At 43.6% G+C, this 27578-nt stretch overlaps 1 protein-coding gene across 1 annotated transcript in view; it reads right to left on the reverse strand.

Moving 5' to 3' along the window:
• abcc10 (ATP-binding cassette, sub-family C (CFTR/MRP), member 10) overlaps nt 1-27578 on the reverse strand; it is a 93612-nt gene that overhangs the window by 53403 nt on the left and 12631 nt on the right. Inside the window, 10 exon segments of the mRNA XM_084319444.1 lie at nt 4023-4121; nt 4242-4413; nt 5394-5473; nt 5630-6276; nt 7004-7160; nt 10554-10781; nt 13787-14131; nt 15713-16790; nt 20653-20833; nt 25343-25412. Of these exon segments, the coding sequence (XP_084175570.1) occupies nt 4023-4121; nt 4242-4413; nt 5394-5473; nt 5630-6276; nt 7004-7160; nt 10554-10781; nt 13787-14131; nt 15713-16790; nt 20653-20833; nt 25343-25412 (3057 nt within the window).

Raw genomic sequence — 27578 nt, forward strand, 5'->3', positions numbered from 1 at the left:
ACACAGGAGGTGACTAAACATTAAGGCTGAGACCACTTATCGATTTATTGATAATTAATTATCAATAACTGTGGGAAATCGATAAGTGGCATCATGTGTGTTTTTTTTTTAAATACTTTATACTACACTAAAATACTAGGTCTTGTGGCATGTTTTAGTTAAAACATCCCCATTTTATGTCAATTCAGTTGAATTGCAACTCTGCACGGTGCATTCAATATGCAGTGCACTCCTCCATCACATCCAGAGACCACCGACACAAATGAGAAGGATCACTGTGGTAGTTTTGAAGGGAAAATCTGTAACACTAAAGATGGCAAAATAAACATAAATGTGTTGTTTAAATAATAATAATAATAAAATAATTTTAAAAATTTAAATACTAATAAAAATATCTATATTTATCTAGCATTTTGTCCTGATTTATCGATTCCTCCAAATGGCATATCGTCTCAGCCTTACTAAACGTGGCTGTGAAGTGAAATATATTATTATAATTTTTTATTTTTTTTTTACTTACATTTTTATTTGCATTTTTTATTTACAAACATACAATACAATTAAACAGACAGAAACAATAGAGACAAAATTATAACATCAAAAAGAAAACAGAAATAAAAGAAAGGGGGTGACATGGATTCATCGGTCAATTCTATCTTTCCATTGTTTATTTACATTTCAATTTCTTTTCTTGTTTCCTTTTCATTCTTCTGTGATGTCGTTATGATGAATTGAAAATGGGGGACCCTGATGTAAACAAGACAAAAGTCTTTCTCTGGTCTGCATCCCCTTAACAATTGTATGTATTGAGCTGTACTGTACTGTACCCATTCTGCAATCTGTTAATAAACTTTTCAATCAATCAATCAATCAATCAATCAATCCCTTTCTTCCTATATTCCTCCCACTTTTCCCATTTTGACTCAAATTTCTCCTCTTGCAGCCTCAGCATATGTGTGATTCTCTCCATTTCCTGTATCCCCTCTATTATCTCTGTCCATTGTTCCTTCGTCTGTGCTTCTACCCTGTACCACAGTTTAGTCAAAGCTTTCTTGGCTGCTACTAATAATATCTTAATCAAGTATTTGTCTTCCCCCTGAATTCCTTCCTGTGATAGGTTCCCCAGATACAATACTTGGCCTGCCTGGGATATTTCGTATCCTACTATTTCATTTATTATCCCTCCTATCTATTCCCAATAGTTTCTTATTTTCTGACATCCCCAGAATATGTGTGTGTGGTTTGCTACTTCTTGCCCACATTTTCTCCAACATGGTTTCTGTGCTGGTGTGTAATTGCCCTGTATTTCTGGTGTTATAAAGAATCTAATTATGTTTTTCCACCCAAACTCCCTCCATATCCTTGACCCTGTGGTTGAGTGTTGTATCTTGCATGTGTTATACCATTCCTCCTCTGTTATCTCAATTTCTAATTATTTCTCCCACTTTTCTTTTATATACAAGGTTGTAATTTCCTTACTGTCCATTATTGCCTGATATAGTGCTGGTATAACCCTCCCCTTCCTTCCTTCCTTCCTTCCTTCATATGTTTTTACCATTATCTTAATTATCCCATTCTGTTCTTTGTCTCTGTCTTGTTTTATTTATTTGGTATAGTAATCTCTAATCTGTAAATATCTAAAGTGGTCTCTATTCTCTAGTCCGAATCTTTCTTTCAATTTTTGTAGAGTCTGCATCTCCCCTCCTTCTATCATTGTACATATTGCTGTTATACCCCCCCCCCCCCCCCCCCCCGTTCCCATCTTTTGAACCCATGGTCATCTATCCCTGGTTTGAATTTGTTGTTGTGCGTTATCCATCTCAGTATCTTGGATTCTTTTTCTAGTTTGTATTTCTTTACTATTGTGTTCCATATATTTATAGTGAATTTGGTAATTGGGTCTAGTAGTTGTTCCTGTCTTCTGAACAGCTCCCTATCTCCTATTAGTGCCTGCACTTTGAATCCCTCTCTTTTGCTTTCTATGTTTTTCTATTTGGCTTCATAATCCACATTGCACCAGCATGCTACTGTTCTAAGCTGTGCTGCATAGTAATAGCCTTCTAAACTGGGTACTGCCATTCCTCCTTTCTCCTTTGGTAGTTGTAGAGTCACATATCTGATCCTTGGCCTTTCCCCCCCCCCAAATGAATCTTGATATCTGTCTATCCCATTCTCTGAATTGTTTTTGTGGTATTAATATAGGTAAAGACTGAAATAGGTATAATAACCTTGGTAATATGTCTTAATCTTAATGATTTCAATCCTTGAGCTGAAATCTAGGGGCATTACTGTCCATCTTTGACTTCGAATTTCAAGAAATTAACTATAACTGCTCTCGGTGGTCTGTTTATCTGTGGCTTCGGCGCCTGGGCCCTGTGCGCCCTTTGAATCTCTATCTTGGCGAGGTCTGACATTTCTAATTCTTTTTTCCGAATTAGGTTGCCTACATATTTGGTCATCGAGTCTCCTATCCCTTCTCTCAGTCCCCATATTCGTATATTATTTCTCCTTGACCTCCCCTCCAAGTCCGTTAGCTTTTCTCTCATCATGTTTTGTCGTTCGAGCGTCGCCATTAGAATTCCTTGTATTTCTGTATTCCATTCCTCCGTTCCAGCCGTCCTTTCTTCTAACATCCTTAATGTCTTTCTCTTGTTCCTGTAGTTTTCCATCAATTGTCTCGAGTCTCTTATTCATTTCTTCTCCGAGCTCGTCCTGACCCTTCTTTAACTCTTCTCCGGGTCTGTCGATATTGTTCTGGATGTTCTGCGTGTTAGCTTGGATGCTAGTCTGTATGCTAGCTTGTAGCTCCTCTACCCAAGTGGGCACCTCTGCTCTGTCGCCTTGCGCCACGCTAGCTTGATTTACCTCCTGCGTCACCTCCTCGCGTCGATAACTTTCCTCCGGTGTGTTTGTACTTCTCTTGGGGTCGCTTTTCTTTAGCTTTTTCTCGTGTTCATCCTTCCTCTTCTCGTATATCCTTGAATTGTCACTTTTTATTTTGTTTTAGATATTTTAACTTCCTTTTTCGTTGTTCTTTGACCGGGAGCTCTTTACAATGGCCGTCTACCCGAACATCTCAAACCGGAAGTCCTATATTAGCCTTTTCAACTCATTTTCAGTTCTTATTTCTAAAGTAGGCTGGAGAAAAAAAGACAGAGGGCAGGATTCCTAGTGGAAGCAGCAGCTGCCTGCTGGGGCGGAGATGTTCCACCGTTAAACGCAGGGGTGTAAAGTACTTGAGTAATTGTACTTTGTTACAATACTTAAGTACTGTTTTGGGGAATTTGTACTTTACTCGAGTATTATTAGGTTTGTATACTTGTACTTTTACTCAATTACATTTCAGAGAAAAAAAAACAGACACTTTTGACTCCTTACATTTAAAAGGCAGACCTACAAAGTACAAATCTCGCAGGTCCAACTATTTTAATTAGTATATTTGTTTCTCTGGCCGAACTAACGTTAACGTTATTAATCCTGCGGCCGCGCTTTATTTAAAAACAGCCAATCAAATCCCCATCCATGGAAAATGAACCCGCCCCTACCCGTGCTGATTGGTCCTTGTGCAAGACTAGAAAGCGGGGATCTTTGATTAAACACCTGCTGTCAGAAGAATAGACAGTCAGAAAAAAAGTTTTTATTTTTACTTTTTAGTACTCAAGTACATTTTTTACTTTTACTCAAGTGTGTTTTTAGCCAGATACTCTGACTTTTACTTGAGTACGATTTCTGGGTACTTTTTACACCCCTGGTTAAACGTCATCCAACCTTCTACTAGGAGTTTCAAATTTCAAGTTTCTTTATTAGTTGTCATACAGAAATACAGGATACTTTTGTATGAAATGCTTCTTTCCGTCTTGCTCCTGAGAGTGTGCTAGGTAAAAATAGATAATTATATAATATAATATAAAAATAGAAAGTCAAGTACTTAAACAAGTGTAAACAAGACAGAAATGGTCAACAGAGGAGCATGAGAGTATGTCTGAGAGCACCGTTGCCTGGGTTACCCGCAGCGCACTGACCATGTAAACAGCCCTGGCCAAGGCCAGGCGAGACTTCTGTCCCCCGCTCAGAGTCACTCCGTTCTCCCCCACCTCGGTCCTGTCTCCACTGGGCAGGGTCTGGACACGGAGACACAGAGACACAGAGACAGGGAGGCTGGGTCTCAGAGAGGATGAAGGCAGGTCAGGGAGGCTGGGCCTCAGAGAGGATGAAGGATGAAGGGTTAGGGTTAGTCTCACGTTGAGGTCGTCAGTGAGAGCGCAAGCCTCCACCACAGCCTGGTAGAATCTGGCGTCGTAGCTCCTGCCGAACAGGATGTTGTCCCGAACCGAGGCCTGTTGGATCCACGGCTCCTGAGAGGCCAGACCGAAGCCAGACTCTCTGCCCTCAACGAACACCACGCCCCCGAGCCTGTACAGGGAGCAGACTATAGATAAATATATAAATATATAACATAGACCACGCCCCCGAGCCTGTACAGGGAGCAGACTATAGATAAATATATAAATATATAACATAGACCACGCCCCCGAGCCTGTACAGGGAGCAGACTATAGATAAATATATAAATATATAACATAAACCACGCCCCCGAGTCTGTACAGGGAGCAGACTATACATAAATATATAAATATATAACATAAACCACAGGGAGCAGACTATAGATAAATATATAAATATATACCACGCCCGAGCCTGTACAGCGAGCAGACTATAGATAAATATATAAATATATAACATAAACCACGCCCCCGAGCCTGTACAGGGAGCAGACGATAGATAAATATATAAATATATAACATAAACCACAGGGAGCAGACTATAGATAAATATATAAATATATAACATAAACCACGCCCCCGAGCCTGTACAGCGAGCAGACTATAGATAAATATATAAATATATAACATAAACCACGCCCCCGAGCCTGTACAGCGAGCAGACTATAGATAAATATATAAATATATATAACATAAACCACGCCCCCGAGCCTGTACAGTGAGCAGACTATATATAAATATATACCACAGGGAGCAGACAGGGTGGAGTGGTAACAGGGTGGTGTGGTAACAGGGTGGAGTGGTAACAGGGTGGAGTGGTAACAGGGTGGAGTGGTAACAGGGTGGAGTGGTAACAGGGTGGAGTGGTAACAGGGTGGAGTGGTAACAGGGTTGTGTGGTAACAGGGTGGAGTGGTAACAGGGTGGAGTGGTAACAGGGTGGAGTGGTAACAGGGTGGAGTGGTAACAGGGTGGAGTGGTAACAGGGTGGAGTGGTAACAGGGTGGTGTGGTAACAGGGTGGTGTGGTAACAGGGTGGAGTGGTAACAGGGTTGTGTGGTAACAGGGTGGAGTGGTAACAGGGTGGTGTGGTAACAGGATTGAGTGGCACCTGGTGAGTTCTCCGGTGATCGCTGCCAGCAAGGAGCTCTTCCCACAGCCGACGCTCCCCACCACCACCACCAGGGAGCCCTGGGGGACACAAGCAGCTCTTCAATGGGGGGGTCATGACACTTTATGCACATGACAACATCACAGACTGTCAATGTGCGTAAAAAAACATGAAAACTACCAAATTGTGAGAGGATTGTACCCTACAGTAGCCATGTGCTTTTCAAAAACGGATACCTTGTTGATGTTGAGATTGAGGTTATGTAACAGAAGACTCCCTCTAGGAGTCCCGGGCTCTGCCTCTGTGGGGGGGTCTGGACCCTGGGGGCCCTGTCCTGCTGTGGGGGGGTCTGCCCCCTGTCCTGCTGTGGGGGGGTCTGCACCCTGTCCTGCTGTGGGGGGGTCTGCACCCTGTCCTGCTGTGGGGGGGTCTGCACCCTGTCCTGCTGTGGGGGGGTCTGCACCCTGTCCTGCTGTGGGGGGATCTGAACCCTGTCCTGCTGTGGGGGGATCTGCACCCTGTCCTGCTGTGGGGGGGTCTGCACCCTGTCCTGCTGTGGGGGGGTCTGCACCCTGTCCTGCTGTGGGGGGGTCTGCACCCTGTCCTGCTGTGGGGGGGTCTGCACCCTGTCCTGCTGTGGGGGGGTCTGCACCCTGTCCTGCTGTGGGGGGGTCTGCACCCTGTCCTGCTGTGGGGGGGTCTGCACCCTGTCCTGCTGTGGGGGGGTCTGCCCCCTGTCCTGCTGTGGGGGGGTCTGCCCCCTGTCCTGCTGTGGGGGGGTCTGCACCCTGTCCTGCTGTGGGGGGGTCTGCCCCCCGGGGGCCCTCCCAGGAGAACGTCCCCTGGCTCAACAGGACAGACGTCTGGTTGTCTTCAGGAGTCACTGTGAACAGAACAGACGGTAATGTCAGTCAAATAATAACAACACAGATGGGACTGGATATTACATGATTGGTAGTATGGTCTTTCTGAAAGGTGTCATTCTGAAAGGTGTCATGGTATTTCCACCAGTCTACACTAGGGCTGACCCTGATTAGTCGACTAATCGATCGAAAGGATCCGTAGTCGACTGCCAACCTCTTAGTCAAATGCAAAAAAAAAAGGGATATATATATATTTATTAAAAAAAATTATTCTTTTCAAAAGCAAAGAGGCCTAGAAGCGTGGCTAACGCTAATGGCGCGCATACCACTGCCTACGGAAACAGGCACAGAGGCACTGAAAGAGGATTTCACCCGTCTGATGAACACACTAGACTAGACAAATATCAAGATGTATCCATCAGTGGACCAATTGCATGCTTTAGCAGAGGACAAGGAGCCTCCTTTTTTTTGGACCTTATGGTGTTCTTGTTTTGCCCATGGGGACATTAACGTGTGTTGTCGGGCCTTACAAATAAATAAATTTGATTTGATTTGATTTGATTAAGCACCCCCCATAGCCCAAAAAAATGATAAAATAAAAAATAAAAGATTTATACTTTTTTTTTTCTTTTTTTTGCATTCAGGGGGGTAGTCGACTACCAGTCGACTATCGGTACATTTCTGCCAATTTAGTCGACTATCCAAATCCTTAGTCGGGGACAGCCCTGGTCTCCACACACGGCCTACCCAGACTGTAGTATGCTTGCAGGTCCTGGTTCTGGAGCTCGAGGAAGCGCTGGATGCGGTCCAGAGACACCTTGGCTTCCAGGGTCCCGTTGAGAACCCAGGGGAAGCTGTTGAGGGGCTGGATCAGCATGCCCACCAGAGCCAGGGTGGTGAACACCTGCAGATAATTATTACATTATTACAGATAATTGGACATGAGAGCTTCTAAAAGCAGCACCTTGGAGATAAGAGCTTCTAAAAGCAGCACCTTGGAGATAAGAGCTTCTAAAAGCAGCACCTTGGAGATAAGAGCTTCTACTTGGAGATACGAGCTTCTAAAAGCAGCACCTTGGAGATAAGAGCTTCTAAAAGCAGCACATTGGAGATAGGAGCTTCTAAAAGCAGCACATTGGAGATAAGAGCTTCTAAAAGCAGCACCTTGGAGATAAGAGCCTCTAAAAGCAGCACATTGGAGATAAGAGCTTCTAAAAGCAGCACATTGGAGATAAGAGCTTCTAAAAGCAGCACCTTGGAGATAAGAGCTTCTAAAAGCAGCACCTTGGAGATAAGAGCTTCTAACAGCAGCACCTTGGAGATGAGAGCTTCTAAAAGCAGCACCTTGGAGATAAGAGCTTCTAACAGCAGCACCTTGGAGATAAGAGCCTCTAACAGCAGCACCTTGGAGATAAGAGCCTCTAACAGCAGCACCTTGGAGATAAGAGCTTCTAAAAGCAGCACGTTGGAGATAAGAGCTTCTAAAAGCAGCACCTTGGAGATAAGAGCTTCTAACAGCAGGACCTTGGAGATAAGAGCTTCTAACAGCAGCACCTTGGAGATAAGAGCTTCTAAAAGCAGCACCTTGGAGATAAGAGCTTCTAAAAGCAGCACCTTGGAGATAAGAGCCTCTAAAAGCAGCACCTTGGAGATAAGAGCTTCTAAAAGCAGCACCTTGGAGATAATAGCTTCTAAAAGCAGCACCTTGGAGATAAGAGCTTCAAAAGCAGCACCTTGGAGATAAGAGCTTCTAACGGCAGCACCTTGGAGATAAGAGCTTCAAAAGCAGCACCTTGGAGATGAGAGCTTCTAAAAGCAGCACCTTGGAGATAAGAGCTTCTAAAAGCAGCACCTTGGAGATAAGAGCCTCTAACAGCAGCACCTTGGAGATAAGAGCTTCTAACAGCAGCACCTTGGAGATAAGAGCTTCTAACAGCAGCACCTTGGAGATAAGAGCTTCTAAAAGCAGCACCTTGGAGATACCTTGGAGATAAGAGCTTCTAACAGCAGCACCTTGGAGATAAGAGCTTCTAACAGCAGCACCTTGGCAGCAGTGAGCTTCTAAAAGCAGCACCTTGGAGATAAGAGCTTCTAACAGCAGCACCTTGGAGATAAGAGCTTCTAACAGCAGCACCTTGGAGATAAGAGCTTCTAACAGCAGCACCTTGGCAGCAGTGAGCTTCTAAAAGCAGCACCTTGGAGATAAGAGCTTCTAACAGCAGCACCTTGGAGATAAGAGCTTCTAACAGCAGCACCTTGGAGATAAGAGCTTCTAAAAGCAGCACCTTGGAGATAAGAGCTTCTAAAAGCAGCACCTTGGAGATGAGAGCTTCTAAAAGCAGCACCTTGGAGATAGGAGCTTCTAACAGCAGCACCTTGGAGATAAGAGCTTCTGAAAGCAGCACCTTGGAGATAAGAGCTTCTAAAAGCAGCACCTTGGAGATGAGAGCTTCTGAAAGCAGCACCTTGGAGATAAGAGCTTCTAAAAGCAGCACCTTGGAGATAAGAGCTTCTAACAGCAGCACCTTGGAGATAAGAGCTTCTAAAAGCAGCACCTTGGAGATAAGAGCTTCTAACAGCAGCACCTTGGAGATAAGAGCTTCTAACAGCAGCACCTTGGAGATGAGAGCTTCTAAAAGCAGCACCTTGGAGATAAGAGCTTCTAACAGCAGCACCTTGGAGATAAGAGCTTCTAACAGCAGCACCTTGGAGATAAGAGCTTCTAACAGCAGCACCTTGGAGATAAGAGCTTCTAAAAGCAGCACCTTGGAGATAAGAGCTTCTAAAAGCAGCACCTTGGAGATAAGAGCTTCTAAAAGCAGCACCTTGGAGATAAGAGCTTCTAAAAGCAGCACCTTGGAGATAAGAGCTTCTAACAGCAGCACCTTGGAGATAAGAGCTTCTAACAGCAGCACCTTGGCAGCAGTGAGCTTCTAACAGCAGAACCTTGGAGATAAGAGCTTCTAACAGCAGCACCTTGGAGATAAGAGCTTCTAACAGCAGCAACTTGGAGATAAGAGCCTCTAAAAGCAGCACATTGGAGATAAGAGCTTCTAAAAGCAGCACCTTGGAGATAAGAGCTTCTAACAGCAGAACCTTGGAGATAAGAGCTTCTAACAGCAGCACCTTGGAGATAAGAGCTTCTAACAGCAGCACCTTGGAGATAAGAGCTTCTAAAAGCAGCACCTTGGAGATAAGAGCTTCTAAAAGCAGCACCTTGGAGATAAGAGCTTCTAAAAGCAGCACCTTGGAGATAAGAGCTTCTAACAGCAGAACCTTGGAGATAAGAGCTTCTAACAGCAGCACCTTGGAGATAAGAGCTTCTAACAGCAGCAACTTGGAGATAAGAGCCTCTAAAAGCAGCACCTTGGAGATAAGAGCTTCTAAAAGCAGCACCTTGGAGATAAGAGCTTCTAACAGCAGCACCTTGGAGATAAGAGCTTCTAACAGCAGCAACTTGGAGATAAGAGCCTCTAAAAGCAGCACCTTGGAGATAAGAGCTTCTAAAAGCAGCACCTTGGAGATAAGAGCTTCTAACAGCAGCACCTTGGAGATAAGAGCTTCTAACAGCAGCACCTTGGAGATAAGAGCCTCTAACAGCAGCACCTTGGAGATAAGAGCTTCTAAAAGCAGCACCTTGGAGATAAGAGCTTCTAACAGCAGCACCTTGGAGATGAGAGCTTCTAAAAGCAGCACCTTGGAGATAAGAGCCTCTAACAGCAGCACCTTGGAGATAAGAGCTTCTAAAAGCAGCACCTTGGAGATGAGAGCTTCTAAAAGCAGCACCTTGGAGATAAGAGCTTCTAACAGCAGCACCTTGGCAGCATGAGCTTCTAAAAGCAGCACCTTGGAGATAAGAGCCTCTAACAGCAGCACCTTGGAGATAAGAGCTTCTAACAGCAGCACCTTGGAGATAAGAGCTTCTAACAGCAGCACCTTGGAGATAAGAGCTTCTAACAGCAGCACCTTGGCGGCAGTGAGCCTCTAACAGCAGCACCTTAAAGATAAGAGCTTCTAAAAGCAGCACCTTGGATAAGAGCTTCTAAAAGCAGCACCTTGGAGATAAGAGCCTCTAACAGCAGCACCTTGGAGATGAGAGCTTCTGAAAGCAGCACCTTGGCAGCAGTGAGCCTCTAACAGCAGCACCTTGGAGATAAGAGCCTCTAACAGCAGCACCTTGGAGATGAGAGCTTCTGAAAGCAGCACCTTGGCAGCAGTGAGCCTCTAACAGCAGCACCTTGGAGATAAGAGCCTCTAACAGCAGCACCTTGGAGATAAGAGCTTCTAACAGCAGCACCTTGGCGGCAGTGAGCTGGTTGCCCAGCAGCACGTAGGTGAGGAAGGTGAGGATGGAGATGACCACGGGCAGGGCGGCCCAGGTGTAGACGCACACGGCGTCCAGGTACTTCAGGGCCCTCAGGTGGCACAGCTCCCGCCGGCGACAGTCCGCCAGCCTCCGGGCGAAGTGAGACTCCCAGCCGTAGAACTTGATGACCCGTATTCCAAACAGCACTTCGGTCATCAGCTGCGAATGAGGAGTTAATACTTTTTTTTTTAGATCACACGGCGTGTTTTTTTGGCTGCGATAATTATTACATTATTATTATTACAGATAGGGATGTCCGATATTATCGGCCTACCGATATTATCGGCCGATACCGGCATTAAAATGTGATATCGGAAAATATCGGTATCGGTTTTCAATTTTTTTTTCTTTTTACATTTCTATAACCTTTATTTACCCAGGCAAGCAAGTAAGAACAAATCTGATTTCATTTATTGTCAAAAGTATGCATAATGTTGTGTTAATTCCACAACAAGAGATATGTAATGTTAATTACCCGAAATTATTCCATTTTGGGGGGGGGGGGGGGGGGGGGGAACCCTGCATATATCGGTATCGATTGATATCGGTATCGGAAATTAAGAGTTGGACAATATCGGTATAGGTAAAAAAAGCCAATATCGAGCATCCCTAATTACAGATGATTATTCCATTATAAACATGTCCCCCAGAGCCACATGGTGGCAAACGCTAGCCTAGCTTAAAACTCTGGGAGAGGCTCGGGTTACCGTCCGGTAGTGTGATAGTAAAGGGTTAACCTTCTGTAGTGTGGCAGTGGAAGGGTTAACCTGCTGTTGTGTGGCAGTTAAAGGGTTAACCTTCTGTGTATTGTCGCAGTGAAAGGGTCAACCGTTGGGTAGTGTGGCAGTGAAAGGGTTAAATGGTGCACAAAATATATAGAACGCAGTGATTCCTGTTCCATTTATATCCCAAATGCATAAAGAAGCTACTAAGAAAAAGCTCACATTCGGGTTTCCTGAAATCAACGTTAAAAAGGAACAGGCCAACATCGTGGGAAATGCGCGCTTACCGTCTTCTCCAGAGTCAGTCATAGAAGATAGATCAATTCTCTGTGCGTTCAGTAGAAAGCTATCCGGCTGAAAGCTAGCCTAGCTTAGCACAAATTAATGAGTGGATAAGGACCACTAACCTAGCTTAAAACTCTCAGAGACGTGTTTTTGTCCAACAGCTAGGCTAGCTGGTCCGTATCTGCTTCCATTAATTTGTGCTAAGCTAGGCTAGAGTCTGGAGAAGATGGTGAGTGAATTTCCCAAAATGTTGGTGTGTTCCTTAACTTCCTTTAGATCAGATTAGATTCAAATGTATTGTCATCATACAGCACAAGTACAGTACAACGAAAAGAAGTTTGGCATCCAACCAGAGTGCAAATGTAACAGTAAAGTGCAATAGTAATATACAATGTACAGGTGATTAAACTGGGTATAAAATATATAAATTAGTACTACTGAGTATAATAGTGCTAATCAGATGTATACAGAGTTGTAGTATTAATATGTACAGTGATAGAGGTATAAAGACACTATGGTAGTAAGTCATACTGGCCAACAGTGTAACTAGTAAGAGTAGGTAAGAGATATGTACATATAGACATAGTAGTATCTACAGATATGTAAAAAGGATTATATGCAGGTATGTACAGACAGATATATATATACAGATAGATATATATATACGGCAAGAATAAATATAGATCACACAAACACACTTTATAATTATTGATAAAGGATTTGCACTACAACTCGTACACCTACTGTAAATTGTACCTAAATTGCACCTCATCCTATTTCTGCCTTGCACTATATAGTATTGTATATTAGTACACTACACAGTATTGTATATTATATGGTAACTCAGTTACGTCTACTCTGCATCGAACATTGTACATATGTCTATATTGAACACTGTGACCTCATTTTTTACTTCTAATTTACATGCTATACTATGTTATTTTATTTCATACTTATCTTGTCTTGCACAGTCTCTGGAGCGTAACAGTAAGAAGCATTTTGTATAAAAGTATTCTGTACTTCTGTATGACAACTATTAAAGAAACTTGAAACTATATATACGTATATACAGCATTATAGTTGTTGTATTGTATTTACTGCTGTCAAGCGACTACATTTCTTTTTTTACTATAGTAAAATGTATATTATATAATGTATTATACTAAATTATGTTATATCAAGTAAAATTTATGGAGGAAACATTTTAAACGTAAGGGGGTAGGGAACACTAAGCTCAGCTTCCCTCTACTCCTTTTTTGAACATGTCAACTAACTACATTGCTCTTGACTTTTTGTTTATCATTTCTTTTTCACTCTGATTATTCTGTTTGACAAAGCTTGATATTATGATTTATTTAGAGGAATGTAAAGAAGACATGTTGAAAAATAAACTATTCATTCATTCATTCATTCATTCATTCATTCATTCATTCATTCATTCATTCATTGTAGAAACATCCAATGTACAGTCCCCCCCCCCCCACCTCCAATGTACAGTTTCTTCCCCCTCAAATGTATATACTCTCTTTTTAGACTCTTTTTGTACTCTGGTATGTCATAAATGTCTAAATGTAACAGTACCGTCTATCTGTATGTCATGTATGTCATATTATGTCTTGATGAATTGAAAATGGGGGGACCCTGATGTAAACAAGACGAAAGTCTCTCTCTGGTCTTCATCCCCTTAACAACTGTGTGTATTGAGCCGTACTGTATTGTACCCCATTCTGCAATCTGTTAAATACAATTTTCATCGTCTGTTCGAATCCAGCTCCCGGCGTTGCTATCAGCTTGGCTGTCCTCTCACGCTGATACAATTGGCTGTATCAGGGGGTGGGAAAGCTGAAGGGTGGGTCCTGGGCGTTGTGGACAGCGACCCCTACAGTTCGGTCGGGGCGCCTGCTCAGCGAGGGTTGGAACTGAGGAGAGATAGTGTGGCCTCCCACACGCTACACTCTCCCCGGTGAGAACCTGCGCGGCCAGGTTGGCCTGCCCCAGGCTGCACATGCGTCGGAGGAAAGCATGCGACAGTGTCCGGTCTCCCGGACCAACAGTAGGGGAAAGTACGCAACAACCGGGAAGGGTGGGATGGGAGAAAAATCGGGAAAAAGGAGACCGGATACAATACAATTTTCAATCAATCAATCGGAAACTCACCTTAACGCGGCTGTCCTTGTACCGCAGCATGAGCTTATTGTTTCGCAGGATGCGCGTGGCCAGCAGCTTGTTCAGTGGCACCAGCAGCAGGGCCACGCCCAGCCCTCCCAGGCAGGCCACGCCCACCTGCAGGTACAGCAGGTAGAGGGCGACGGAGAACTGGAGGGGCAGGCTCCACAGCTCGTGGAAGCCGTTGAAGAAGTTGACCACGCGGTCCGTGTCCGTGCTCATGAAGTTCACCACCTCGCCCAGGGTGAACCCCGCCGCCAGGCCGCCGCCCCCGCCGACCCGCAGCGCTTTGCCGTAGATCGTCGACACCAGGGCGGCGCGCGCCGACAGCGACACCTTGTGGTAGGGGTGGGCAATGTGACGATGTTAAATATCGGATACAGTTCGTTAACGATACACTTTTTAATAAACGTATCGTGGGACATCGTGATGTTTTGCACAAACCCTCATCCATACAGTATATGTGTGTGTGTGTGTGTGTGTGTGTGTGTGTGTGTGTGTGTGTGTGTGTGTGTGTGTGTGTGTGTGTGTGTGTGTGTGTATTTTTGGCTAAAGTGGATAGAAAACACAGTACTGTGCAAAAGTCTTATAGGCACCAAAGAGTTTTCATCTAAATTGTCTTAGATGTTAATATAAAAAAATATCTGTATTAGTGTGTCAGTAGACTAGTCTTTTACATTTTTAGAAACTTTTCATTTAATTGTTTTTGAAAGCAGACCTATGACTATTATAATCATCCTATTTGCGTGACCGTATCCATCAAAGGGTTAAATTAAGCATTTCAAAATATCACGATATATATATATTATTGTGTATCGTGATAAGAGCCACACAAAAAAATCGTGATATCATTTAGAGGCCATATCGCCCAGCCCTTATTATTATTATTACTTTGATTATTATTGTTATTATTATTATTATTATTATTATTATTATTATTATTATTATTATTATTATTATTATTATTATTATTATTATTATTATTATTATTATTATTATTATCTTAATATTATGAAAATTGTTTTATGAACTTATTTCACTTTTGTTTTTGTTTTGTTTTTTTATCCAATGATCGACTGGTCGATCTTTGAGACTTTCCCTGTAAAAGAAATTCTAAAAAAATAAAAAATAAATGTATCTTTCCCTGAGAGTCCACATTACAGTTCTACTCTTGTTCTGATGTGAAAAGTGATGCTGCACTTAGCACTGACTGAGAAAGTACACGTTACAGTTCTACTTTATAAAATGCTAATTGTAAATATGTTTGTCAATGTTAATAATATGAGAAAGTCCACATTACAGTTCTACTCTTGTTTTGATGTGAAAAGTGATGCTGCATAAGACGACTGCACTTAATTAGCACTGACTGAGAAAGTACACGTTACAGTTCTACTTTGACGTTTTAATGTTGGACCAAAAAGCATTGCATGTAATTAGAATACAGGCAAATAAAAGTCATTTAGTTTAAAGTAGTACAATCTTGGCCGTCTTTTTCTCTCTCAACGCTTCAATAGGTAGATATTGCCTTCACCAAAAAAAAAAAGTGATCTTGGTTGGTGACCACTGATCTAATCAGTGATCTAACTGATCTAATCAGTGATCTAACTGCTCTAACCAGTGATCTAACTGCTCTAACCAGTGATCTAACTGATCTAATCAGTGATCTAACTGCTCTAATCAGTGATCTAACTGCTCTAATCAGTGATCTAACTGCTCTAATCAGTGATCTAACTGATCTAATCAGTCGAGGCCCATCTGGGTCTCTCGCCTCTACGCGGCACCTTTATACACTTCCTGTCGTGGTCAATGTTTTTTTTACCGTTTCGCTGAAATGGTGCGAAATAAAGAGAGAGAAATAAAAATATAAATAATAATAATAATAATAATAATAATAATAATAATAATAATAATAAATACCTTGGAGACTTCGAAGACGAACACGTTGCGCAGGACGGCGGCCAGCAGGGCGCTGGCGAACAGTCCCAGGGCGCACCAGACGCCCCGGCCCACGGGGGCCCCCTCGTCCTCCACGAAGCCCACCAGGCGGCTGAGCAGCAGGGGCCCGGCGAAGCCCAGCGCCCCGCCCAGCAGCTTCAGCGCCCCGAGCAGGTAGAAGCGCGGCCCGAAGGCCCTGCGGAGCGCCGTGGCCAGGCCCACCGCTCCTCCCGGCTCCGAGGGTTCCTCCTCCTCCTGCGTCGTCCACGTGGTGCCGTTCCTCCCGACGGGCCTGGGCCACCGGTCCCGCCCGCCCGCCGACCCCGCCGCGCCGCCTCCCCCCCGGCGGCTCTCCCCATCCCGCCAGCAGTGGTGGAAGTGCCGGCGCACGGCGCCGGTGCGCAGCTTGCGGGGAAGGTGATAGACGTCGCGCGGCCTGTCCAGTTGGCCGCGCCGGCCGCGCAGCAGCAGGGGGTTCACCCACAGGTAGAGGAGGCGCGAGACGCAGCCGCTGCCGTCCTCCGCCACCGTGTCGCCCGTGTCGGGGAGGGAGGAGCTAGACTCCGCGGCGGCGAGGAGGAGCGGCGAGCCGTCCGCGGCGGCGTCGACGTACGGCGCGGCGAGCCCGGCGTCGCGGCCGCCCACGCGGGGGAACGCGAACGCCAGGAGGTAGACGGCGAGGGGGAGCGCGCGGGCCGAGGCGAGCGCCAGCCGCGCCGCTCCGAGGTCCGGGAGGTGCTGCGCCCCCTCGCCGTCGCGGCGGCAGTAGTAGGCCGCCAGCGTGACCGCCGGGTTAGGGACGAGGAGGAGGACCAGGAGCGGCAGCGCCGGGGGGCCGCGGGTTCCCCCGACGACGGAGCGCCGGAGGACGACCACGGCGCCGAGGTGGACCGACCAGGCCAGGAGGGCGCAGGCGTCGGCCAGGACGTCCAGGTACATGTCGCCCCGGCGCAGGAGGCTCACCAGGACCACGTCTCCGGCGGCGAGCAGGGCGGCCACGAGGGCCGAGGCCAGCCGGAGGCGCCACCCGCAGGGGGGAGGGGCCTGGAGGAGACTGCATCTGGTGGAGACAAACAATGGGGGACATTTTCCCATTCAAGATGGATATTCAGTACAACAGCGCCCCCTCAGTATAACAGTAGAACAGCACCCCCTCACAGGGGCATCGTTTTGGTATGACAAGGTATGGCACTAACCAAAATTTAAAAAAAAAAGGAAAATGGACATATGAACGTTTCTTTTAGCCAAAGGGCAGCAGAGACAAGTGATACAGGGACACAGGTACGGTCTTACAATGGCTTAGTGATTATAACGGTGCAGTTCGGCATTCAGTAACCCATACTTTTTGATACTACATTCTGTTGAACACACACCTCAGAACCGTACCTAAGGAAAATGGGCTCAATTGCAAGAAGAATAATAGACAGTTATATGATGTTACATTCTGCTCGGCATAATTCGCATGCAAAATATTGTGGTTCCCTGCTTTAGTCTGTTGACACATTTCTATACAAAAAATGCTTGTGTAGTCCTGTGTCATACCTAAATGTCATATAAGTGAATTTGTATAGAATCAAGTCAACTCACCAAAAGTGACTATTGCACAACTGATTTGACAAAATAAATCCACCAGGGAGCAGTGGCATCATGTCAGTAAAAGCCAAGGTATGCCAAGGAGGGTGGGTGACCCCCCCACCCACCCAGTCACCTACCCTCCTTGGCATACCTTGGCTTTTACTGACATGATGCCACTGCTCCCTCAGTATAACAGTAGAACAGCCCCTCAGTATAACAGTAGAACAGCACCCCCTCAGTATAACAGTGGAACAGCACTCCCTCAGTATAACAGTATAACAGCACTCCCTCTCAGGTGATTCCTAAAAATGTTTGACCATATACCAAAAATACCAAGCGACTTTTGCCGGCAGTTTGACGTCATTACAGATTATATCTTTAATGTATCAAGTAGGCTGTGGACATTATTAGCTTTCAAGGTGCTATATATAGATAACATTCTGCCACTAGGTGTCACACTAGAGCACCAGCATGTCATTTATCCAATCGGGTGCATTCCACGTGGGGGGAAATGGGGAAGTAGGGAGTAGGGAGGGGATACATGCAGGCAACATGTAAACAATAACATTGATTTTGGACCCACCAACCATTTTTAAATGATAAATGAATGAATCCATTTAATACTTTTATTATGCACATTTCTAAAACTCTGTGGGTGTATTATTGTTCTCTATTGCGCCTTTAACTCATTCAACGCCAGACCCGTTGATATTCGGGTTAACTCGCCGATGTTCAGCGCCAATCACGAGTATAGTCGGGTTTTAATCGTTATTTCTTTTACTAGCGATATCCATTCATTTTCATCCATCCAGCCTGATGTTATCATTGGGAATGGGTCTGAGCTCGCAAAAGGGCAAATACCGCCACCTACGCCTTCCAGCTGGTATTGCACTCCATTAGAAATGGTGTAGTTTCTTTTCTGGGACGATCCGAGCCGTGCGGGCGGGGTTTAAACAGTGTTGCGTTGCTGATTGCTGATTTATGCGCGCGCTCCCGCACATGCGCATAAATGTTTCCTTGCATAAGCACAGACTAAAGACAGTGCTTAATTGCCTCTACGAATGGAATGTCTTAATTGCCTCTACGAATGGAATGTAACACATTTCATTCAGAAGTTTTGTGTGAATGTATCTGAGAACGTATTTGAACACACCTGACGACCGGCGCTATTGATATGCAAAGTAGCCAAGTGGGTACTTAGCGAGTTGGCGCATCAGTCGAGTGCAGCGCATTCCTGTGTGCACGCGCTTCTGCTCACAAAAGCATGGTTGCACATCGTGCAACCCCGTCCCACAGAGCAACACATCGGCGGGGTTTAAATACTCAGACGAGGCAGGCCTTTACAACGATGGCATGGTACACTAACCCCGCCCGCCCGTTCATGTGTAACGCTCGGTAATGTGGGCCGGACCTCCACGAGCAGTATTTGGAATGGCGATCAGATAATTGGATTATTTCTTTTGCATTACATCAGATACCAGGTAAGGACTCTATATATAAAATATTGCGTTGATCTGATATTTCTTTCTACCGCGATCGCGGCTGTGTGTGTGGCTGTGTGCTGTTGGGTGCAGGAGGTGGCGGGGGAGCCCCGCGGTCCAGGGCCCTTTTCATTCTTGCACGGGGAAGGATAATAATGATAATCTAGCGTTGATTTCAGGAAGATTCGATAATCAGGCGAAAAATGAAAACGTGTTTAGTGTATTCCACTAAAGGGCTATTATCGCGTCTTTTCCTGGGATTACTAAGAATTAGGGCTGGGCGATTAATCGATTTTATCGATTAATTCGAATGAATGATTTAGGGCGATTTTGAAAAATTAAAATCGATTTTCAAAAAAATATATGTAAGGGATAATGTATAGCTACGAGGTCATTGTCGCAAAATAATTGACCGACACAGAGTTTAAAATACCGAGGCGCAGCGCCGAGGTGTTTTAAATGTCAGTGAAGGTCAATTATTTTGCAACAATGATCGAGTATAGCTATACATTATCCCGCTTATTACATGGCTAACTTACTAACAATATACCTAATTCATCGACAAGACTAGATCAATTGCACACGCAATTGTTCTGTGGCTCTGTCAGCCCAAATAAAGTGATTATTATTATCGGCAGCCGGCAGGTCTGTGGTCTCTGGTCTGATTGCATGACTGAGTGCAGCTGTGCATATGCTGAGCAGCACTGATACAGTGTGTGTCAGTGGGGCTTGATTGCGAAAAGCTGCGCACAGCGGTCATTATTGTCCCACAGAGGTCCGTTATCGTGTGATAACGGACCTCTGACGCGCGCTATTGACCAATCACAAGCAAGCATTTCGGCGAATGTGAAAACGCCATGTAATAAATACATATATTTTTTTCCCCCAAGGGTTACCTTTTATTTAACAAAAAGTGATGTTTGGTGAAAGTTAGATTTGCACTTTATTAATCCCAATAGGGACATTCATCTTTGTTTGATCAAGAGTAACCTTTTATATATATATATATTATAATTATAATTTTTTTAAGTGAAGATTGGTGAAAGTTAGGTTTGCACTTGCATATTTTTGTCAAATAAAAATAAAGGTTATTTGAATAATTTCTAGTTTTCAAGAGAGAAAAAAATCGATTAAAATCGTAAAAATCGGATTTAAAAAAATATATAATCTGAGATTTTATTTTTAGGCCATATCGCCCAGCCCTACTAAGAATCACCAAAACTATATTCATATTCAAAACGGTATAAAAAACGGTATAGAAATGTACGGATGAAAAAACAAGCCGTTTCGTACATGTCGACTGGAAGCAACAACTCACTGACAATCGACGGGTGTGTTAGACCCATAGCTAGTTCAAGTTTCTTTAATAGTTGTCATACAGAAGTACAGAATACTTTCATACAAAATGCTTCTTACTGTTACGCTCCAGAGACTGTGCTAGACAAGATAGTATCAAATAACATAGTATAGCATGTAATTTAGAAGAAGAAAAAGGTCACAGTGTTCGGTATAGACATATGTACAATGTTCTGAGTTACCATATAATATACAATACTATGCAGTGTACTAATGTACAGTACTATATAGTGCAAAGCAGAAATGGGATGAGGTACAATTTAGGTACAATTTACAGTAAGGTGTACGAGTTGTAGTGCAATCCTTCATCAATAAATATAAAGTGTGGGGAGTGAGTGCTACAGTGTGTAATATAAGATATATTTTAAGCACTCGCAAGTGAACAAAGCGCCCCATTGACTTACAGTGCTGGCGTAGTAATAGCGCCCTCTGGCGGCGCCCCGACCCGTGGCGCAGAATGAGCAAAGGCTTATTATTGGTTCCAGCGGGAGCTGTGAGAGTGAGACCTACCTCGGGACGGTCAGGTAGCAGGCACTGAAGACGGCCAGCAGGGCGTGGGGCAGAGCTCCCAACACCAGCTGGTTGAAACAGGGGGCGACGGTCCCGTTCTGCCACACGGGGAACGGGTCCCGGGCGTCAGTGTGGCAGAGGCCTGAGATGATCAGAGCAGCTGGTCCCAGATCACCCATGCCTCTCCGTTATTCTTCTCCAGCTGGTCCCAGATCACCCATGTCTAAAAAAAAAAAAAAACAACATTACACTAGGAGAGCGAGAGATAAGAACCACCTGTGGTTGGTTATGAGACATCTCCACCACAATCACCTCCTTCCACAGTCAAAACCTTTACTACTAGATTGATTGATTGATTGAAAACTGTATTAACAGATTGCAGAATGGGGTACAATACCGTACGGCTCAATACACACACAATTGTTAAGGGGATGCAGGCCAGAGAAAGACTTTCGTCTTGTTTACATCAGGGTCCCCCCATTTTCAATTCATCATAACATACATGACATACAGATAGACAGTACTGCTACATCTATACATTTATGACATATCAGATTTACAAATACAGTACTGTTTGTGATACAAGAAGAGTCTAAAAAAGAGAGTATATACATTTGACGTCGTACACTAGAACGGGTGTACATTGTGTTAACTCTTACTGGTCCACTGGCCTATTTAGGAAATCCCTGAACATGAACTTGCATCGATTATTACTAGTAGTTACTGGGTATTTCAAAGTAGCTCATATTTGGTACCATTTTGAAGCCAAGGCTGTATGCAAGTTGGCCTCACTGTGCCAATGTGTACCGGTCATAAAAACCTGTAAACTGTCTCGTTAGGTCAGACATTCAGACACATGGCTTCTTTTTGTAACTAACGTTGCATGGCGAATAAAGAGTTTTCAGAGTCTGACATTTGTAAAAAAAGAAAAAAAAAAATGCCCAACTGTTACAATACCTTCTTGTGTGATTGATTGATTGAAAAGTTTATTAACAGATTGCAGAATGGGTACAGTACAGCTCAATACATACAATTGTTAAGGGGATGCAGACCAGAGAAAGACTTTCGTCTTGTTTACATCAGGGTCCCCCATTTTCAATTCATCATAACATATATGACATACATGACATACAGATAGACAGTACTGCTACATCTATACATTTATGACATATCAGATTTGCAAATACAGTACTGTTTGTGATACAAAAGTGTCCAGAAAAGGAGTGTATATACATGCTTGTCATATTATTCCAATGTACAGTGTAGTGTCCCCCCCCCCCCCTCCTCCAATGTACAGTTTCTACGTCAAATGTATATACTCTCTTTTTTAGACAATTTTTGTATCACAAACTACTGTATTTGCAAATCTGGTATGTCATAAATGTATAGATGTAGCAGTACTGTCTATCTGTATGTCGTGTATGTCATATGTTATTATGAATTGAAAATGGGGGACCCTGATGTAAACAAGACGAAAGTCTTTCTCTGGTCTGCATCCCCTTAACAATTGTGTGTATTGAGCTGTACTGTATTGTACCCATTCTGCAATCTGTTAATAAAGTTTTCAATCAATCAATCAATCAGTTAACGTAAGCAATGTAAACAAAAAGTTAACGCCGATTATAGTGGCAGCTCGTTTCTAGCAGTAGCAAGTTTGTTTTATTGCTGTCCAAAAAAACAAAGATTTCTTATAAAAACGAATCTGTGGTAAACGTAATTCAACAACTTGGCGAATACAGTTACAATGCATTATATTATGATAACAAAGCAAACTCTCAATACCCGTTTTAAGATCTGGCTTCTTGCAGACAACAGCGAACTGAGCGAAGACGCTGGAATATAAAGGTTCCTCCCAGTCTCTGACGTCAGCAATAGAACGCGTTGTCGACTCGTGATGACGCGGAATAATCTTTTCAAAATAAATGTCCCAAAATAGCATAAATCTGCAGAGCCGCAAGCCCAACGTCTGGGCGTGTCTATACCAAAGGTAGCCGCATTTCTGGCAGACGTTTCTGGTCATGTGACATGTAAATGTCCTAACACAACCCCCTCCAATGTACAGTAAATTACCAAGTATGGTCTTGTCAATATTCCAATGTACAGTTTTGCTTGTACAGTGGTAGTGTCCCCCACCCACCCCTCCTACCCACCCCCCCCACTCCTATCCAACCCCCCCCCCCCACCCCATAAGGGACTAAACACGTTTCGCAATTATGCCACATCAATGTGGAACGCCCTACCCAAAGCTGTAAAGGAATGTGGATCACTACCCACTTTCAAAACCTCTCTCAAGGGACACCTACGGGAGACTGCAATTCAACACTGGCCCCTGTAAATATCCTAACCCAACCCCCTCCAATGTAGTCATTTACCTAGTATGGTTTTGTCAATAGTCCAATGTACAATTTTGTTTGTTTGTACAGTGTCTCCCCCCCCCTCAATGTACAGTTTTACTTGTTTATACAGTGTGCCCCCCCCACCTCCAATGTAAATGACCCAGTATGGTTGTCAATATCCCAATGTACCCAACCCCCCCCCACCCAACCTCCTCCAATGTACAGTTTCTACGTCAAATGTATATACTCACTTTTCTTGACTCCTTCTGTATCACAAACAGTACTGTATTTGCAAATCTGGTATGTCATAAATGTATAGATGTAGCAGTACTGACTATCTGTATGTCATAAATGTCCTGATGAATTGAAAATGGGGGACCCTGATGTAAACAAGACGAAAGTCTTTCTCTGGTCTGCATCCCCTTAACAATTGTGTGTATTGAGCTGTACTGTACTGTACCCATTCTGCAATCTGTTAATAACATTTTCATTAATTAATTCATGCGCCCAATAGCATGACGAGCTGTGTCTTTGCCCATTTCCACGTCAAACAGCCTGCAAACTACCTGGCATTCTATCGCCACGCTCTAAGACCAACTCTAACCTTAACCAACTTCGAAAGAGTGCCTAAGCTTAACCAGTGTAGAAACTGACGTCAGCCAATCAGAGAGCGTCTGCCAGAAATGCGGCTACCTTTGGTATAGACGCGGGCGGGGCGCGTGAATACTTTACCCAAGGCGGTTGTCCTTCCGCGTTCGGTTTGCGCACCCTGATTGGCCTCTCAGCGCCCAAATCGCGTTAGCCCTACTATCGGCGCACTACTCGCTCAATATACTACTATCACTCAACTCGCTACCGCCGTGCATCAGCTTTCAGTTCCACAGCCCAAGTCCTCGCCCATTTCCTCGTATTGTTTTCATCTCCGCCGTGCATCATATACTAAAACTAACTATCACTCAACTCACACAGAACGGACAATACAAGATGGTTTGGATGCTTTATTGAGGGGGTGACAGTAGAAAAGGATTCTGCGCTCTCTTGTCGAAGCACCTTAATACAAGTTAGAAAATTAACTGTTGGGATCTCCTGACATACAAGGAGCACAGGGATCGGGAACATCAGGTTGAAAACAAGGGGCTCGGAGAGACGAGCGCTTCATTCACAGACACCAACAGAAGAAGAAATGTCTCAGGGGAGGAGGGGGGGGGGGGTCTCAAACTTTAAATTACAATTCAAAATTTAAAAAAAAATTAAAATCACAAATTTTGTAACCTGGGAATCTAGTCAGTGCACATTACATCGACATGGTAACAAGTTATAAACAAACAAAAAAGAAAAAAATAATTAATCCTAACAAATGTCGTTTCCTGGAATTAAGAAATCAAATCTCTTTAAATACTGGGTGCAACCGTCTAAGGCATCTTTTAATAGAAAAGGGACCCTTCTAGAAGTCTTGTATAAAGCAGGAATGAAGCTATACAATGTCACATTAGATTTGATTCCTCACACACGCTGTACAGAGTCTCACTCCCTCAGACCAGCCAGGCCGGCCCACAATACTAGGCAGTGGAACTTAATTTTTTTTACCCTACATTTTTTTTTAACTGTGTCTCACCAGACACGCATTGTGTGTATATATATATATATATATATACACACATATATATATATATACATATAATACATATTCAGACATACGATACAGACATAAATATGAGCAGGCTCTTATCCATCTCACGCGGCCATACAGGGTCTCCAGACGTATATATAATCCAAGTTACTCCCAGAAAAAGATCCGATTCAGTGAAGGGACACTTCACTGAAAGAAACGATTCAGATGCATGTTGCACACAAACGCACACACTCTAAACAGCTTTGCACTCGTTCATTTACTTCGACAGTTATGCAGAGTAAATGAGTTTGAACGTGGCCACCAGTAAGGCTGGGCGATAAAATGATAAGGATAATTATCGCGATATATTTTAATAATCGATACAAATTATATCGATAATAATTTTTTTTGTAATTGTGACCTGCAACAGGGCAGCTCTAAAACCAGAGACAGTGGACAGACTTGTCTTTCTTGCCTGCAACTTAAAGTAAGGGCTTTGCTTGTCCAAATGACAATACTGACCGAATTGAGATTTATTTTTCTCTTGTCCATTTATTTTGCTTGCGTTCCAATTTAAAGGGGACCTGCATTGCTATTCCTAGCACTATTTGGGCAACTTTACACAATTCCTGTGAGTCTATGGAAGACATCTGTAAGGTTCATAAAAAAAAAAAAAAAAAAAAATCAGTTTTATATTTCTAATGTAGTACTCAAAAGCAAAAAAGAGCTGTGTGCGAGATACACAGGTCCCCTTCTCTTTCCCTCTCCCGTTTGAGGAAGTCTTCCACTGTGCTATAGACGGGGCGTTTATGCTCCCGAATCGAGAGAGATAGAGGGGGAGACAGACCGAGAGACGACAGCGCGACGCGCGTGTGTGTGTGTATGTGTGCTCTGTCGCAAGGGTCTATCTGATTCTCCCTCTCTCTCTCGCTCGCTCTGTCAAACCGTTTGGTGCGCTACAACCACAGAGCCAATCGGATCACTATCCGCTCCATCCTCGCCACGTGACGTCACCATGCGAGTCAAATCAGAACGACCTGATTAAAATGGACCAGGAAATGAATGACCTGAATGACGGCAATCCGCCAATATGGTATTTAGAGACACAAACACATTGATACTAACTTCTATTACTATAATACAATGCTAGACACTGAAAAAAGACATTTATAATGCATGTCACCTTTAAAATACAGTTTGAAACCATCTGTACACTATGTGTGCTAGCAGAGCTAGTCTCCAGTCATGAGTCACGGTGCACATGTGCGGTGGTTTGTCCACCAAAAAAGCACCAAGAGATAGAAAAGAAACTAGCAGAGCCAGAACTGTTCAACTCCCCTGGAGCCACAGCCACTTTATTTTGGTACTTTCGCTTTCAAACCAGCTGCAGCCTGAGAACTGGAGTGTGAGCGGCTGTAACACTAAAGATGGCGGCAACGACAAAGAATTGCTGCAAAATAAACATACATTTGTTGTTTAAATAACAATAAAAAAATATATATATATATATTTTTAATACTAATAAAAATATCGATAATTATCGATATTGAAGGATATGAAAAATGTTATCGCGATATTATCGTGAACATTTTTTGGCCATATCGCCCAGCCCTAGCCACCAGTGATGTCATCAGGGACATTGAATCCTTGTGTTGCGTTAATTACAGCTCCATGAAATTATGTAGATGAATAAAATAGCAATACCATGTCTCTCTCAACTCATTTACTCTCCATAACTGTCAAACTACACGAATGAGTGCAAAACCGTTTTAGTTTTTGGATGAGTGTGTGAGATTATGTGCAAAATAAATCGGCGTTGTTTTTTTGTTGGTGAAGGGCCCCTTTAATGTACGAGGTTACCGTGTTGTTAACAGAATGATCAGCAGATTTGAAAAATGAACAGTCCTGTTAAGCAAATGTCAGAAACAAGTAGTATGAACAGTTACTGTACAATAGGTTTCACTGCTGCTTTTTTCACTTCTCTGCAGGAACTGAAAGAGTTAATTCAGACGTAAAGCTATCACATAGCTGATAATATAATGTACAAACCCATCACAGGCCTGAGAAAACCTTTGTTGTTCGTTTGAGTTTTTTTTTTTGCATCTTGTGACATGATTGTCAAGCCAGGCCGACGTGTTGGAAATCAAATTGTAGAACAGTGATGCATAGCCTACAAAGTACAAACCACCACAAGAGAAACCATACTGGTAGCCAGTAGGGATGGGCATTTTTGAAGGCATGTCGATATTCAATTTCTATTTTGAAAAGAAATCTGGCCAATTCTTGGGTTAACCACCAAACTAGCAAAAACAAAAGTGTGTAGTGCACTCGTAATGTAGCCTAAAGGTCTTCGGTCATCCTCGTTGTCACTGAAACAAATCATCAAAACTGTGACCGTTTTTCCATTCATTGGTCAAATAAATAAGGAAAACAAATCCAATCTGTTCAAATTTATTGAACGTAGGAGAGAAGAGGAAAAAGAAAACTCAGCGGCTGAATCTGTGCGGTCGACACAAACAAAACTAATTGGCTATAGTCCCGACGCCTCGTCATTTAGAATAGTGGAATATTGGAACGACCGTGGCCGTCCCCAGCAGCCAAGATAACATTGTTACTGCGATTGTTGAAGCGTCTGCTTTCCACTGAAAGGTATAAAAACATCGACATATCCCGCCCTGCAGTTAAGTACTGTATGTGTGAGTTAACATATATATATATATATATGTATGGTGGTATGCATATAGACGAAACAACTACTGTAACCTAGTCTAGAGCTTTCTAGAGTCTGATGCTGGAGGGGAGTTTCCCCCGCCCCCATGTAAATGGTCCTCAACGCCTTTGATATACAGGATTAAAAAAAAGAAGAAGAAAAAAAAATCGGTCCAAGAGACTCAAAATAATGTTGTATAATGTGCAACGGCTGAATCGATGGCAAAACGAAATGACGGGATACCGTTCCGGTGAGGTAAAAAGAGAAG

This window comes from Notolepis coatsorum (assembly GCF_963971535.1).
Source record: "Notolepis coatsorum genome assembly, chromosome: 7".
NCBI lineage: Eukaryota > Metazoa > Chordata > Actinopteri > Aulopiformes > Paralepididae > Notolepis > Notolepis coatsorum.